Source organism: Thecamonas trahens, assembly GCF_000142905.1.
Source record: "Thecamonas trahens ATCC 50062 unplaced genomic scaffold supercont1.16, whole genome shotgun sequence".
In the NCBI taxonomy this organism is placed as follows: Eukaryota; order Apusomonadida; family Apusomonadidae; genus Thecamonas; species Thecamonas trahens.
Genome location: NW_013657664.1, coordinates 342,168 through 356,457, shown reverse-complemented (window position 1 = coordinate 356,457; position 14,290 = coordinate 342,168). Strand labels below are relative to the sequence as shown.

At 62.8% G+C, this 14,290-nt stretch overlaps 7 protein-coding genes across 7 annotated transcripts in view; 3 read left to right on the top strand and 4 right to left on the bottom strand.

Moving 5' to 3' along the window:
• Positions 1 to 482, bottom strand: part of AMSG_04035 (uncharacterized protein) — a 3,818-nt gene extending 3,336 nt beyond the window's left edge. Inside the window, exon 1 of the mRNA XM_013903830.1 lies at positions 402 to 482. Within this exon, the coding sequence (XP_013759284.1) occupies positions 402 to 404 (3 nt within the window). The 5' untranslated portion in view covers positions 405 to 482. The remainder of the gene's footprint in view (positions 1 to 401) is intronic.
• A 986-nt stretch (positions 483 to 1,468) lies between these two features.
• AMSG_04033 (uncharacterized protein) lies at positions 1,469 to 3,378 on the top strand (the record flags this gene model as incomplete). The annotated part of the gene is made up of 2 exons (XM_013903829.1): positions 1,469 to 2,082; positions 2,158 to 3,378. The coding sequence occupies 2 exons, from the start codon at positions 1,469 to 1,471 to the stop codon at positions 3,182 to 3,184; spliced, it is 1,641 nt and encodes a 546-aa protein (XP_013759283.1). The 3' UTR covers positions 3,185 to 3,378.
• A 157-nt stretch (positions 3,379 to 3,535) lies between these two features.
• AMSG_04032 (uncharacterized protein) lies at positions 3,536 to 4,769 on the top strand. The gene has a single exon (XM_013903828.1). The coding sequence runs from the start codon at positions 3,632 to 3,634 to the stop codon at positions 4,502 to 4,504; it is 873 nt and encodes a 290-aa protein (XP_013759282.1). The 5' UTR covers positions 3,536 to 3,631; the 3' UTR covers positions 4,505 to 4,769.
• On the bottom strand, positions 4,187 to 5,201 carry AMSG_04031 (josephin-2). The gene has a single exon (XM_013903827.1). It carries the CDS (start codon positions 5,180 to 5,182, stop codon positions 4,541 to 4,543), a length of 642 nt encoding a protein of 213 aa, XP_013759281.1. The 5' UTR covers positions 5,183 to 5,201; the 3' UTR covers positions 4,187 to 4,540.
• A 113-nt stretch (positions 5,202 to 5,314) lies between these two features.
• On the bottom strand, positions 5,315 to 6,097 carry AMSG_04030 (ZB14 zinc-binding protein). The gene is made up of 2 exons (XM_013903826.1): positions 6,074 to 6,097; positions 5,315 to 5,752 (listed from the first exon to the last, which is right to left on the bottom strand). Exon 2 carries the CDS (start codon positions 5,746 to 5,748, stop codon positions 5,365 to 5,367), a length of 384 nt encoding a protein of 127 aa, XP_013759280.1. The 5' UTR covers positions 5,749 to 5,752; positions 6,074 to 6,097; the 3' UTR covers positions 5,315 to 5,364.
• Positions 6,098 to 6,216: 119 nt separating this feature from the next.
• Positions 6,217 to 10,066, top strand: AMSG_04029 (uncharacterized protein; the record flags this gene model as incomplete). The annotated part of the gene is made up of 2 exons (XM_013903825.1): positions 6,217 to 6,318; positions 6,501 to 10,066. The coding sequence occupies 2 exons, from the start codon at positions 6,217 to 6,219 to the stop codon at positions 10,041 to 10,043; spliced, it is 3,645 nt and encodes a 1,214-aa protein (XP_013759279.1). The 3' UTR covers positions 10,044 to 10,066.
• Positions 10,050 to 14,122, bottom strand: AMSG_04028 (aminophospholipid-transporting P-type ATPase; the record flags this gene model as incomplete). The annotated part of the gene is made up of 1 exon (XM_013903824.1): positions 10,050 to 14,122. One exon carries the CDS (start codon positions 14,120 to 14,122, stop codon positions 10,067 to 10,069), a length of 4,056 nt encoding a protein of 1,351 aa, XP_013759278.1. The 3' UTR covers positions 10,050 to 10,066.
• Positions 14,123 to 14,290: the final 168 nt, after the last annotated feature.

Genomic DNA, 14,290 nt, shown 5'->3' with positions numbered 1-14,290 from the left:
AGGGGGGGGGGGGGCGGAGGACCGTCTTTGCTTCCAACCCACAAAAAAAAAACTGAATCAGCAGAGAGACAGCCATAAGCTCACCCATGGCACAGCGAGGGGGGGAGGGACTACAGGCTTGCTCAGCTGCTAGCGCACGTAAACTTGCACCACGATGTCACAGTCGCACGCCAGAGTGCTGCAAGGGTAGTACGGTATGGTGTATCACAGGAGGGCGGCAGTGGCTGGCGGTCGCCTCGGCTATGGCGAACACGTGTGCAAAAGCCGGGGGGAGTAGGCAACGGCGGGTTGGGCGACAAGGGGCGGCGAGAAGGGGGGAGGGAGGGGGGGGGGGGGGGGGGGGTGGAAAGGGAAGGAGAGGAGGGGAATGGAGAGAGGGAGAGGGAGAGAAGGTTCCGTACCATGGTTGGTCTTTGTCTCTGTCGCTGCTTCCAAGACGGGGCGCAAGGACTGGAGGGGGGAGTTGCCAACACGGGCTGACTGGTGGGCAGAGTCGGGTGGCCACGACCGGAAGTCGTCGTCAGGCAATGGCGCAGTTGGGCGGTTCGGGCTGGCGGGTGGCGGGCCGACGACGGCAGCGGCGTAGTCGGAGGCAGCCGGGCAAGGGGGGAACATGGCCTTGGCTGGAGCTGAGAGTGGGAGATTTACTTGCTCTGGTTGACAGGGAGGTCCGGACGGACGTTCGGCTGGTACATGACCGTGTTCGAGTAGACGTAGACCGGGAGGGCAGCAAGGGCGATGCCGAGGCCGACAAAGACCGTGTTGCGCTTCCACATCTGCGGGTGGCACCACCAGCCACCAGACGGCGACCACACGTGCTTCGGCGTCGGGAACCGCTCAGTGCCTCCCCTGCCCGCGCCCACCCATCCACCCGGTCGGTCGTCCAGTCGCCAGAGCCATCCAAGCGCGCCGTTCCGTCAAGGGTCCTCGTGTGAGTCGACGCTGCGAATTGCCATCGGCCGCTGCCGCGCCATGCCCCCCCTCTCCCCGTCTCGCCCTTCCCCTCTCACCTGCAGGCCACACCAGCGCACACGCTACACAGCCAAGCGGTAAACGAGACCGTGACCACAGGCAGTCGTGCAAGCGAGTATCGCTTGTGGCCGGAAGCAGGCATGGCAAGCGGCGGCAGAGCGGCCGGTCAGAAGGCTGAAAATCGGCCCCGACCTCCCGCCCGTCCACCCAACCACCACCACTCGACGCAAGGCTCATTCACACCACACACCTCCGTCCCGACAAGAGGCACCCATCCCAGCCGTGTTCCCACTTTCACTATCTCTCCCGGTTACATACATGATTGCGTTAGTAAAGTGTTGTCTGGGTAGGTCACTGCCGGGTGCCGAGTGCCGAGTGCAGCGGCTTGCACTGGCGGCCGATCGTGATCGTGATCACGATCTCGATATCGACGGAATCGTTCTACGCAGCCGGCTTTGGGTCGAAGCACCGACAACCATCTCACGAGAACTGCATCATGTCCAAACAACCCAGCAAAGACAAGATACTGGAGGCTGTTGCGTTCGCTGACGAAGATGGGGTCGTTCCGCCGGTCATCGCCCAGCTCGCCGCGGAGGGCAACCAGCAGGTGGCCGCCGCCTACGAGGTGTATGTGGCGGGCTGCGACAAGAAGGACTTTGTTGACACTCTTTGCCGCATCGCAGTGATCGTACCTGAAGACGGCGCTCGGGAGCACAATGGTGCGTCTGAGCCAGTGTCGGCCTTGGGCGAGCCCTTGGCCGCTGCCGGTGACGGTACAGCTGTTCCCGAGTCGCCGGCCGCCATGAGAGCATCGCTCAGCGCGAAACTGGCGACGGAGATCAAGACGTATGCGTCGCGGGCACGCGAATGGTACGGATGGCACTTTCCAGAAATGTCCTTGATTGTCCCAGACGACGTCGCGTACAGCTCGGTCGTCATCGCCATGGGAGATCGCGCCAACGCCGCGACAGCCGACTTTACCGGCATCCTCGACGAGAGCACAGCCGCTCTCCTCCGCTCTGCCGCCGTGAACTCGATGGGCACCGAGTTGGGAGAGACGGACGTGGAGACCATCAAGGGCCTCTGTCGGCAGATCCTCGATCTTACCAAGTTCGCATCGGATGTGTCCAAATGAAGGGAAGCATGTTGGGGGAAGCCTGGCGAGGCGGGCTCGTGAGTCGGCAGGCGCACGCGTGCCCATGCCGCCGCCCACGCCACCGCCGCCACCCCGCACCAACCACAGACCGAGACCGAGACCGAGGCAGCCGTCTCCCTCGCCATCACCGCCACCATCACCTCCTCCGGCATGCTCTGTGAAATCTCAGCGACGTCCAACTTTGTGGTCACTTGGTTGGTGCTGACCATCCTCGGCGTGGTGGCGCAGTTTGTGCTCTCGGGCATTCCGTTTTGGCTCCTCTACGTCCGGCCGAGCTATGCGACTTGGCGATGGAAGACCAACGGCAAGTACCCAAGCGCATGGCACGTGCGGAACGAGATTGTAGAGATGCTGCGGTCACTGTGGGCGGCGACGATGTGTCCGGCGCTGGCACTGTGGATGAGCCAGCACGGGATGGGTCAGGCGTACTGCGGCGTCTCTCCGGCGTCCGGGCTCACCGTCGGGTACCTGGCGGTGACGACAGTGGCGGTCGTCGTCATCTCGGACTATTACGAGTTCCTCTACCACTGGTGCGGTCACCGATTTTCGGCGATGTGGAGCGTGCACAAGTCGCACCACATCTACGCCAACCCGAGCCCGTTTGCCGTCATTGCCGACGAGGCGCCGGACCAGTTTATGCGCTCGCTCCCGCTCCTAGTCTTCCCGCTCGTCATTCCCATCAACATGGACATGATGTTTATCATGTACTCGGTCATCTTCTACGGCTACGGCACGTACCTCCACACCGGCTTTGAGCTCCCGTTCCTCTCGGCGCACAACCCGCTCATCAACACCTCGTACCACCACCACCTTCACCATGCGCTCTCCATCAAGAACAAGCCGTACCACACCGGGTTTGCCATCAAGCTCTGGGACAATATCTTCGGATCGGTATACCCCAAGGCCTGCTTCTGCGTCGTCTGCCAGCACGCCGCCGGCAAGCGAACCCGCGCCGAGTACGATGCCGTCGTCAAACCAAGTTACGCTCCGCTGCTCTCGCCATCGTTCTGGCTCCACGGACCACCCGACGCCGGCCTTCCGGCCAAGGCCGAGTAGCGAGAACTTGTCCCAGGCGTACAACTTGCCTCCTCCCGAGCCTGGCCTCGACGCAGTCCCGATCTGTCGCCGACTGCGTTGAGGCGCGCCGAGAGCTCCAGCTGGCCGATGCGTTTGCAGCGCTGTCGGCCGTCGCCAGAACGAGCGCAACTCTCATCAAGCCAAAAGTCATCATCAAACGTCGTATCACTGCCTCCACATAGTGGGCGAGCCCGAGCCATTGGCTGAAGTCGTAGGTCGACGACGAGCGAGCTGCGAGCGAGCGAGTGGCGAACTGGGAGAGCGACCGGAGCGTGTGCCACGTCGCGTGCTCGCAGCAACATTTCGCGAGAACGGCGGTCAGACTGCACTCGCTCGTGCCCCGGCCACTGTGCACAGCTAGCTGCTCGTTGTCGCTGCGCCAGGCCGGAGACAGCAACACAGGTGAATTGGCCGGAAGAGACGGATATGGACCACAACAGCATGGAGGCTATGGTGTTCTACTCGGGCTCAACGCTGCGGAAGAAGGTGTGGAAGGAGCACAGCATTGCGCTCCGCGGCGCACAGGTCTTTCACTTTTACCGCACAGGCAAGCCGAAGGAGGTCATCGCCCTGACACACGACGTCGAGATCGACGTGGCTGGACACAACGAGGACGTGCTCGGCAGGCTTAACTGCCTGCGGCTCTCGGACGGCAACGGCCGCTCGTGGACCTTTTCCTTTGGCTCGTACGAGACGGCGTGCGCGTGGGCGTCGGCCCTCGCCGCCGCCCGCAAGTCTGCCGATGACGAGCCCGACGTCGACCTTGACGCGCATGTCTGGTACTGGGGCTCGACGCTGCGCAAGCGCAAGTGGAAGTACCACTCGCTCTCCATCCGCGACTGCAACCTGTATCACTACCGCGAGAACGGGTCGGTCAAGGAGACCTTTGTCCTTGCGCCCGGCGACGCCGTCGAGCTCGACGAGGGCGGGAGCCACGGCAAGCCGAACCAGCTCACTATCACCGTGGCTGGCAAGGAGACCGTCTTTGCATTTACCTCGTGGGAGGAAGCCAGAATATGGTCTGTCTCCATTCTGGCCGCCACGGGCGTCAAGCCGTCCAAAGACGACGCCGCCATTCTGCGCTCGCTCTCCACCTTTAACGGCGCTGCCATCGACCACTCGTCTGATTCGGACTCGGACGACGGTCCGGCCACCCCAGCCGTCTTGAATCTGCCCTCCAAGTACCGCGACCCAGCGCTCGAGGCTCCGCTTGCCTCGCTTCACGACAACGACTTTGACTCGTATGACGACGACGACACGTACGGCTCGCCGCCGCCGCCTGCGGACATCCGCTCATGACCGACAGGGACGGCCAAGAGCATCAAGCTGCACGTCTCACAGCGGGTACGGGCTCCCGACCATGTGCCTCGAGGGGTCAATCCTCGGGGCGCGCGTCTGCGGCTCTTCGTCATCGGTGGACGACGAGGTCGATGAGGATGTTGACGCCGACGACCCCGACCCCGAGCCCGCAGGCTGGACCACGAGAACGTGGCCGTCGCAGGAGAGCGCCGTGCTGGCGACAAAGTGCACAGCGTCGCCAAACGAGCTAAACGCGACCGGAACCTTGTTCTTGGAGTCGAGGTTGTACCACACACCGTCAATGGCCGTCACAGTGATCCAGTGGCGGCTCGAGCCAAACAGCGCTCGCTTGCGGCGAAAGTTGAGGACGACGCCGCCGCGCGGCGACTCGGGCACCCCTGCCATCAGCACCGCCAGCTCCCGTCGCGAGTCCCACCAGATTGTGCCGAGCCCATGCTCTGCCAGAGCGGCCTCGAGCACGTTCACATCGTAGTTTCCCAGCATCGATTTGTGCGCCGCCGCCGGCAGGTCAAGTGCCTTGGCCTTGCGCTTCAGCTCGCTGGCTATGTGGTCAAGCGCAGCCTTGGTGAACGCTCTGCGCTGCAGTAGCGCGTTGAGCGAATGCACTAGGCAGAGCTTCTTCTTCTGTCGCTCAAAGTAGACCTCGGCCGCGGCCATGGTCGTAGGGACCGGCTTGCGGGTGGAGTGTGACAATGGGAATACTCGGCGGAGGAAGACAAGCGGCCACAACCGCGGCCGATGGTCAGCCAGCACAGGCACAGCGATCGCCAAAGAGAGAGAGAGAGTGTGTGTGTGTGTGAGTGAAGACTTTACCGAAGCATTTGTCGACAACTAGGCCATCAGCAGCCAGGCGGCCACGAGAGCTGCTTGCCGCCGATGACGTGCAGGTGGATGTGGTAGACCGACTGGCAGCCGTTCGGGCCGTCGTTGATGACGACACGGAAGCCGTCATCAGCGATGCCCTGCTCGCGAGCCACAGCCTGCGCGGTGTACATCAAATGTCCGAGCAGTGCCTTGTCGTCCTCCTCGGCCTTGGACAGCTGCGAGATGCGGCGCTTGGGGATGACCAGAAAGTGGGTCGGTGCCTGCGGGTTGACGTCCGAGAACGCCATGCACTGATCGTCCTCAAACAGCACATTTGCCGGAATATCACCAGAGATGATCTTGTCAAAGATGGTCGGCTTGGACATGTCCTCCGGTGGCGCAACACCAACCTCGCTCATGCTCCTGCTCGACGCCGCCAGAGCCCGTCGCCCCCAGCCGCCAGCCGCCACCCCACCCAGCCCGCCGCCCATCACCCCACGAGCAGCATTCCGTATCATGGCCAGCATATCCCACGCCTCCACTGTGCGTCAGTCGAGTGTGCACCCGCACCCTCTCCCACCAACCCCACACTCCCATGCCCACCCCACCCCCACCCCTGTCTGCCCGCAGCGCGACCTGTCACCACCTGGTCACCACCCACCACCACTACCTACCACCCACCACCACTACCCACCACCCACCACCCACCACCACTACCCACCACCAACTGTGGATCCTACCTACCTTGTAATCAGACTATGAAGAGACGTAATGGCAACAGCCCCCGCCACGCCACCCGTTTGACTCTGTGTCACTCCCCCCCTCCCCCTCCCCACTCGGCCCTTCGCCCGCCAGCCGAATGCCACCTCTCCCCGCAGTTCGGCGACATGTCCCTCACCGAGAACGCTCCGGCGTCACCAGGCGGTGGGATTACCGGCATGAAGCGCGAGCTCAGCATGGACAAGGAGAACTCTTTTGCCCCTGTGACGGTACGTGCATGCCCATGCGGGGCAAGAATGGCGGGCATGTGGCCTGTGTCTCCCCCCTCTGTGTTGGCAAATGTTCAAACTGTTCCCCCCTTTTTGGCGCCAAAGCCACCGACTCACCACCGTCATACCACTTCCCCGACGACCGAACACACGCCCACACGCCGGCCCATGTACATGCTCAGCCGACACGCGCGTCCAAGAAGCGGGCTCTGCTCCCTCGCGGTGCTGCGTCGCTCAATCAGGATCCGTCAGATAAGGAGGCGGCCGCCAAGCCGCGGGCCAAGTCGGTCGGACGGCGCTCGCTTGGCGCCTTCCGTCCTCTCGGTGCAAGCCTGCTCGAGGCGAGCGACCCGCCGGTAGCGGCTGCTCTCGCTGGAATCCGTCCGGGTCGCCGCTCGCTCGGTGCCTTCCGCTCGCACGCCTCTTCGCTGCTTCAAGGCCAGGAGGCGCGGAGGCGCCCTGGCCGTCGCTCCATCGGCACGTTTGGCGCGCAGACCCCGATGCAGCCGCAGCAGGAGCAGCCGCAGCAGCCACAGCAGGAGCCACAGCCGTTGATCGAAGAGATGGTGCCGGTTGAAGGCAATGCACGGCAGCCGCAACCAGCAACCGAGCTCGTGGCTGCCGTCGAGACGCTGACGACGGCCAACGCGGCGTTTGACGAGGTCGCACCGGCCACGTTTGACTCTGACGATGACACGACATCAATTCTTCCTGGCGGCCGGGCGCCGCTGCTCAACGCTGATGGCGCAACCACAGGCATCCTCGCTGTGTCGGGAGCGCGCAAGAAGGCACGGCGGTCGCTCGGCAGACGGGTCTCGTTTGCGCCGACCATCGCCTCGGTCCGAGAGTACGAGAAGCGGCACGAGGAATGGATGTCGCCGCAACCAGAGTCTGACTCTGACGCCGACCTTTCCGGCTACGGCGCGAGCATGCATCCGCTAGGCGACGCGCCTGTGGCCTCGTTCTCTGCTCTCGAGTCGCTCTCGACCTCGCTGGCTTCGTCGGCCAACACCTCGATGTCGTCGAACCTCGACTCGATGCTTGACTCGACGGTGAGCAGCGAAGGCAACGAGTCGATGGGCCCTCTCATGTCGCTCAACGACCTGTGGCAAGCCGATCCACAGGAGTCGATCGCCACGCCGGCCGCCGCCGAGTTCTCGTTTGATTCCGACGAGGTCGACGACGATTCGATCGAGCTGACCGAGACTTTTTCGTCCAAGCCAGCCTACGTCGCGTCGTCGGCCGTGGCCTCAGCAGCACTTCTCACCCTCACAACCGACGAGCGGCTGTCAACGACGGTGGATGAGGCCGCGCCAAACCCAGCGTTCGACATTGCACCGTCGGCGAGCCTCGCTGTCGACGATGATGACGACGACTCGATGCTTAGCCAGGCAGGCACTGGTCAGCAGGTCTTTACACTCTCTCGTGTCCCCACCAAGAACCTCTCACAAGCATTTGAGCAGGAGGCTCTTGCCGCCGCACCGGTGTCTGCGCCCTCTGGTGCCGACTCTGAGGACGACTCGATGGAGATGACCGAGACTGTCAGCGCCGATGCTGTTGCGGCGGCGTTTGATGTCGACTCGCTTCAGGGTCTAGATGCCGCTGACGACGACACCATGGAGATGACTGTCACCGTCGGAAATGTCAAGGCCGAGGCGGAGGTCGAGGCGGAAGTCGAGGCCGAGGCAGACGCTGACGAGTCAATGGAGATGACGACGACCATCAACGCCGACGTGGTGTCTGCCGCCGCCACTGCCGCGGCGTTTGACGCCACTCCCGCAGACAACTCGCTCGATCTGCTCGACAACGACACCATGGAGATGACTGTCGCCGTCGGAAACGTGAAGGCCGAGGCGGGGGTCGAGGCTGACGAGTCAATGGAGATGACGACGAACATCAACGCCGACGTGGTGTCTGCCGCCGCCACTGCCGCGGCGTTTGACGCCACTCCCGCAGACAACTCGCTCGATCTGCTCGACAACGACACCATGGAGATGACTGTCGCCGTCGGAAACGTGAAGGCCGAGGCGGAGGTCGAGGCGGAAGTCGAGGCCGAGGCAGACGCTGACGAGTCAATGGAGATGACGACGACCATCAACGCCGACGTGGTGTCTGCCGCCGCCACTGCTGCGGCGTTTGACGCCACTCCCGCAGACAACTCACTTGATCTGCTTGGCGACGACGACGCCATGGAGATGACGACCACTGTCGGCTCCGAGGTCGCACAGGCAGCGTTTGATGCAGCCCCTGTGCCGATGGATGTTGCTGATGAGTCGATGGAGATGACAACGACGGTAGGCACCGTTGCGCCGCTGCCGGAGCCGACGCTCTCGATGGACGAGTTCCTAGTCCGGACCTCAGTCCAGCTGTTTACCCAGTTTTCGACACGCCGGCCGACCCTCCTCCCACCGCCGCCGATGCCAACCGACGACCCGATTGCGCTCGAGCTGCTCTCGGTCTTTGTCCTCGGCCCAGAGACCTCGATCTTTTCGTTTGGCTGCACTCAGCTGGAGCAACTGACCGCCTCGCTACACGAGCGCGCTAACGCGCTGGCGGCGTCGCTCTCCTCCGACAACGCGCCAATCATGAAGGCGCTGGCGCTGGCCCAGCCTGGCTCGGCTGAAGAGTCAGCGCTCGTCGACCGGGTTGTCGATCTCAAGGCTCTGGCCAAGGGTCGGGCCAAGGTCAAGTGGTACGCCTGGCTCGCCAAGCTCAACGGCAAGCTCGCTGCCGGCTACTCGCGCTCCTCGCAGCTACTGGAGGGCGATCTGGCCATCCTGGCCCGTGCCGCAGGCGTGTGCGAGACGTCGCGCGACCTTGCCTCACTGTACGACTCCAAGATCAACACCCTGACCAACCTCCACAAAGCCTCGGAGCTTGCTGCGCTCCGGACCGAGTTGGCAGCGGCCACAAGCGCCAACTCGCAGGCAGCGGCCGGTGTCGCCCACCTCGAGGCCACCAAGGGCCTTGCCGAGGACGGCCTTCGTGGCCTTGCGCTGAAGCGCAACGCGCTGAAGCGTGCCGCGGCCCGAGCCGCAGCCTCGGCTGCAGGGTGCGAGACCTCGTACGAGGCCGTCGAGGCGCTGAGTGAGACTCTCGCCATTGTCCGTGGTCTCTCGGACTGGTCGCTCAAGGCCTTCAAGGCCGACGCCTCGATCGCACTCACCTTTGGATCCGAGTTTAGCGTGGCCCTCCAGCTCCAGCCGTCGCCGGCCGGGCGGACACTTCTGACTGGAACCAGCGCGGCTGTGCTGCCGGAGGCCAACGTCTTTGTTGCGCCTCTCTTTGACGCCATCGGCATCGACGCCATGCTGTACATGGACGCGCCGCTGCCATACGACGGACCTGCAGTCCGGGCCATTCTCGATGATCTCGAGCTCCACTTTGGTCGAGTCATGCTTCTCTCGCGCCAGCTTGCCCAGCTTGCCGCGCTCTTCGACATCTCGTACGAGCCGCTGCCCGGCACCGGAGACTCGGCGGGGTCGTCGTCGCAGGCACTGTGCCTTCGCTTCAACTCGCTTCGCTCCTCGACTCGCTTTGCCGTCTACCTTCCGAACCTCCACCATGACCACCTCGTTGCTGGACCGGTCCTTGACGCTCGGGTCGTCATTGAGGCTGCTCCACACACTCCCATCGCCGAGGCGACCGTTCTTGCCGCCATCGCCGCCATCTCGCCGTCGCTCACCCGTCTGCGCTCGCTCGTCCTCGCGCTCGACGCGCTGTAACCTGAATAACACCAATAACTGCTTTACTCGTTGGCATCTTCCGCGTGATCGCGGCCAGATGGCGCGTGGTGGAGCACGGCATGCTCAAACGAGCCGGGCGGCGGGTCAAAGACAAAGCCGCCGACAACAGGTCCGTCGCCATCCGCCTGCCCAAGCTGGACAGACGAGCCTGACGCCTCGGCAGCAGCAGCAAGAAAGTCCTTGAACGAGCGGCCGTCGCCTGACTTGCGATGGACAAGCTCGAGCTCGTTGACAATGTCATACGGCTCGTAAAAGAACGTTCGCTTGGCGTACTTGTACACCAGGTCGGGCACGATGCAGATGACGGGAACAAGGAGCAGCGTGAACCAGAACACACCCGTTCCGTACATCTTGGTCCCGACACCCAGCATGTTAGCTGCGTCATCAGAGATCTCGCCCATGAACGAGAAGACGGCGATCCAGAAGAAAAAGCCAAAGAGCGAGAGGCCGACAGCGGCGAGGTTGAGCACGGTCCAGTTGTTGGTCTCCAGCGCGAGCTTGAGGGTGACAGTGAGGACGACAACGGCCATGATGATGACGCCGTTGCCAAAGATACCGGTGGTGCGGCCATCCGCGCTGAAGATGCCGTGCTCGATGGCTGATGAGGTGACAAAGAAAAAGACCAGCGAGTGGTAAACAGCCGAGAGGATCCAGCCGGCAAACATCTTGATAGAGAAGAAGCGCTTGCGGATGCCCGAGGTGTAGAGCTGCGGAAAGGTGTTGAGTACTTCGCGTGAGAGGCACTGGTCAAACAGGCCAACGATGAGGATGGGCAGCGCGGTGTAAACCACGTTGTACAGCGAGAACGTCCACTTTTCCACAAACGACTGGCCAGAGAAGCCGTTGACAAAGACAAACCAGAAGGGAACGAGTGCAAGCGCCATGTTCTTGTAGAACGAGTAGAGGATGAGCTTGGCAATGCGGTGATAGCACCAGTGGCCGTGGACAAGAAGCAGCGGCTTAAGATAGCGGAACTGGCCAAAGGCGTAGTCGGCCGAGTTGGAGGCCTGCTGGCCTTCGCGGCCCGAGATGCCAACGCCAATGTTGGCGGCCTTGATCATGACCACGTCGTTGGCGCCGTCGCCAATGGCGAGCGTGATCGGATGCAGGTTGTCCTTGACAAAGTTGACCACCTGCGCCTTTTGCGCCGGCGAGACCCGGCAGCCAATGACCGACTTGCACTGCATGGTGAGGTCGAGCAGGGCCTTGGCTGTCTTGGCCGTCAGCTCGTCGTTGCTTGACGAGCCAGCGTCGCCGAGGAGCGCTTCGAGCGTGTGCCCGTCGACCGCGCACTGGAACTCAAACGCAGGGTCGCGCTCGAGCGTCTCGCGCATCTCGGCGAGCTTTTGCTCCATGATCGGCAGCATGCGCTCCTGGGCACGCTTGACGGCGGCGAGGCGAGCGCGGTGCTTTTCCTCGTCGGACGCCGTCTTGTCGATCTTAAACTTGGCCGTGTCGGCCTCCGAGTCGCCCTCGTCGTTGAGAATGACAATGTCTTTGCCCTGGTCGAGCAGGTTGCAAGAGTAGCCGATCTGAATAGCAGTATCCTGCTTGTCGCCAGTGAGAACCCAGATCTTGATGCCGGCCTTGCGGAGAGTGGCGATGGTCTCGGGCACGCCATCTTGCAGCCGATCCTCGATGGCCGAGGCGCCGATGAGGATGAGGTCGCGGTTGTCGGCCTCAATCATGCGGTATGCGAGCTGCATCTTGGTCTTCTTCTCCTTGTAGCCTTGCGAGCCCTTGGGTCCGCCGGGCATCTCATTGGCCTCGTTGTAGATGGCGTTGTACGCCTCATACGCTTCCTCGTCAAGAACCTTGTAGGCGAGGACCAGTGTGCGGAGGCCCTTGGCGGCAAAGAGGGTGAGATGCTCATCGGTCATGTCCTTCTTGCGCATGTTCTCAGCGTCGTCCTCGTCGAGGAGCGGGAGGACAAACGAGTCGGCGCCCTTGACAAACAACACCTTGGTTCCATCGGGCATGCCCACCACGACCGACATCCGCTTGCGGGTGTTGTCGAAAAAGTTGAAGTTGAGCATGTCAAACGTCACATCGCGGCCCATGACCGAGACGGTGTACGTGTCGGGCGTCCGCGAGTGGAAGAGGTAGCCAAAGTTTGCGGCGGTGTAGACAAGTGCGCCCTCGTCGGGCGAGCCGGCCTGGTATGAGACGCCGGTAGATGACTCGGTGTCGGCACGCGGAATGACGGTGTGGTTGAGGGCACAGTTGAGGAAGAATAGCTCGATGTCGGCCGCAGTGTAGCCCTGGGCGCGGAGGTCAGTCACCATGGCGTTACCCTCGTCAACAAACTCGCAGTGCGGGACAGCGAGACCCTTGAAAAGTGGTGTGTCCTCCAGCTCGGGCCCGCCCTTGGTGAGGCGGGCAAGCCGCCCGGCCGAGCTCCGGCTCCGCTTCGGCGGCGCGCCCTTGAGTGCAACTTGGACGGTTTGCGGGCCGCGCGGCGGCTTGCGGGCGGACGGGCCGCCGGCCGGGTCTGAGTACGAGTAGGTGTAGAACGACTCTGAATACGAGTACGAGTAGCTCTCGAGTTCGTAAGAGTCGGCGTCGTCGCGGGCCGTGGCACCGGCACCGCGGCCGGACTCCTCCTCTTCCTCCTGCTGCTCGTCGCCGAGGTACGAGTACTCCGAGTAGGCTTCATCAGCGCCACCGCCGCGGCGGTGGTGGTGCTGGCCATGGCCTGCGCCGCCGCCACCGCCCACAGAGGTCTTGACGGTGCCGAGCGATCCCTCGGAGACAAACTTCCGGATTTTGCGAGCTCCTATGGCGGCAAAGTCAGTTGTGCCCGCGCCGTATGCCTTGCCGCCGATGGAGGCCTTGACGAAAACAAGGTTATTGCAGGTGAGGGTGCCGGTCTTGTCGGAGAAGATGTACTCAACCTGGCCGAGCTCCTCGTTGAGAGCCGAGGTTCGGCACTTTGCGGGGATGTTGTCGGCCTCGTAGAACATCTCGAGGTCCTGGTTGATCCACTCGGCCTGGCCAACCTTGACGGTCTCCATCGACACGTAGAGGGAGATGGGGATGAGGTTGGAGTAGAGGATGAGGAAGGTGAGGACAGAGAACGCGCCCTGGGCAGCCGGCACAAGGTCGCCCATGTGCAGATACATGGCGGTGTCCTGGTGGTCGCGGATCCAGATGCCGTAGCCGGCGGCCGAGACAATGCACATGAGAATCTGGAGCGCGAAAATAAGGATGATGAGCCGGTTGGTCACCTTTTCGATGTCCGAAGTCTTCTTGATCTTCTTCTCGTTGGCGGTCTGCATCTGGAGCTTGGTGTGCTTTCCGGTGTAGATGACCATGGCGTAGATCCACTTGGTGTACTTGAGCTGGCAGCCGGTGAGTAGGACGTTTTTGGGGTCAATCCGCTGCGACTCGCCGCCGGCGAGGGTCAGCGAGCCGTCAAAAGAGTCGATGCGGTTGTTGGGGCCCTCGCACTCGAGCTCACCACGGAGGCCTAGCAGTTTGGGCGCAGAATCGAGCACATCGCGCGTCGAGCGCATCGCCAGACGCTCCTTGAGATTGGTCTCGCCGTCGAGGTTGCGCGTCTCGATGTAGCACATGCCGGCCGGCTCCGAGGTGGAGAGCAGGAGTAGGTCAGCCGGGAAAAACTGGTTGTCCTCGATGCGGACAATGTCGCCGACAGCAACGTCCCGCGAGATGATCGGCCGTGGGGCGTTGAAGCCGTCGCGGAGGACGAGGATCGGCCGCGAGTTGACTTCGGCGTCGGAGCGGTGGCGCTTGTAGTCCTCCCACGCGTCCTTGATGGCGGTAAAGGTGAGGACGACGACAAGGGTCATGGCCGTCGTCCCTTGCCCGAGCGGCGATGCGCCCGGAATCTGCTGCAACAGGGCAATGAGCAGAAAGTAGAGGTTGGCCACTCGATGGAACTGAGCAAAGAGGTTGACGGGCAGAAAGTTGAGCACCGTGTACTGGGCGGTGACCACCTTGTTGTTGGGGAAGCCCATCTCTGCGTTGCGTTCCGCATCGCCTACATAAACCATTCGGCGCGCAGGCACCTTGGGCTCGCGATTGAAGCACGGCATGGCGACTGCAGTACCGAGTGGATGGGTGGGGGAGGGTGAGTTCGTTGTCTGTCGCACAGCTGGCTGCGGGTGGTGCGGACTGGGCTCTCTGTCGCTTGGCACTGCTGGGAGAGGGAGGAGGAGAGATGGAGCGGAATGAGGAGAGAGGGAGGGGGGAGGGGAGGATTT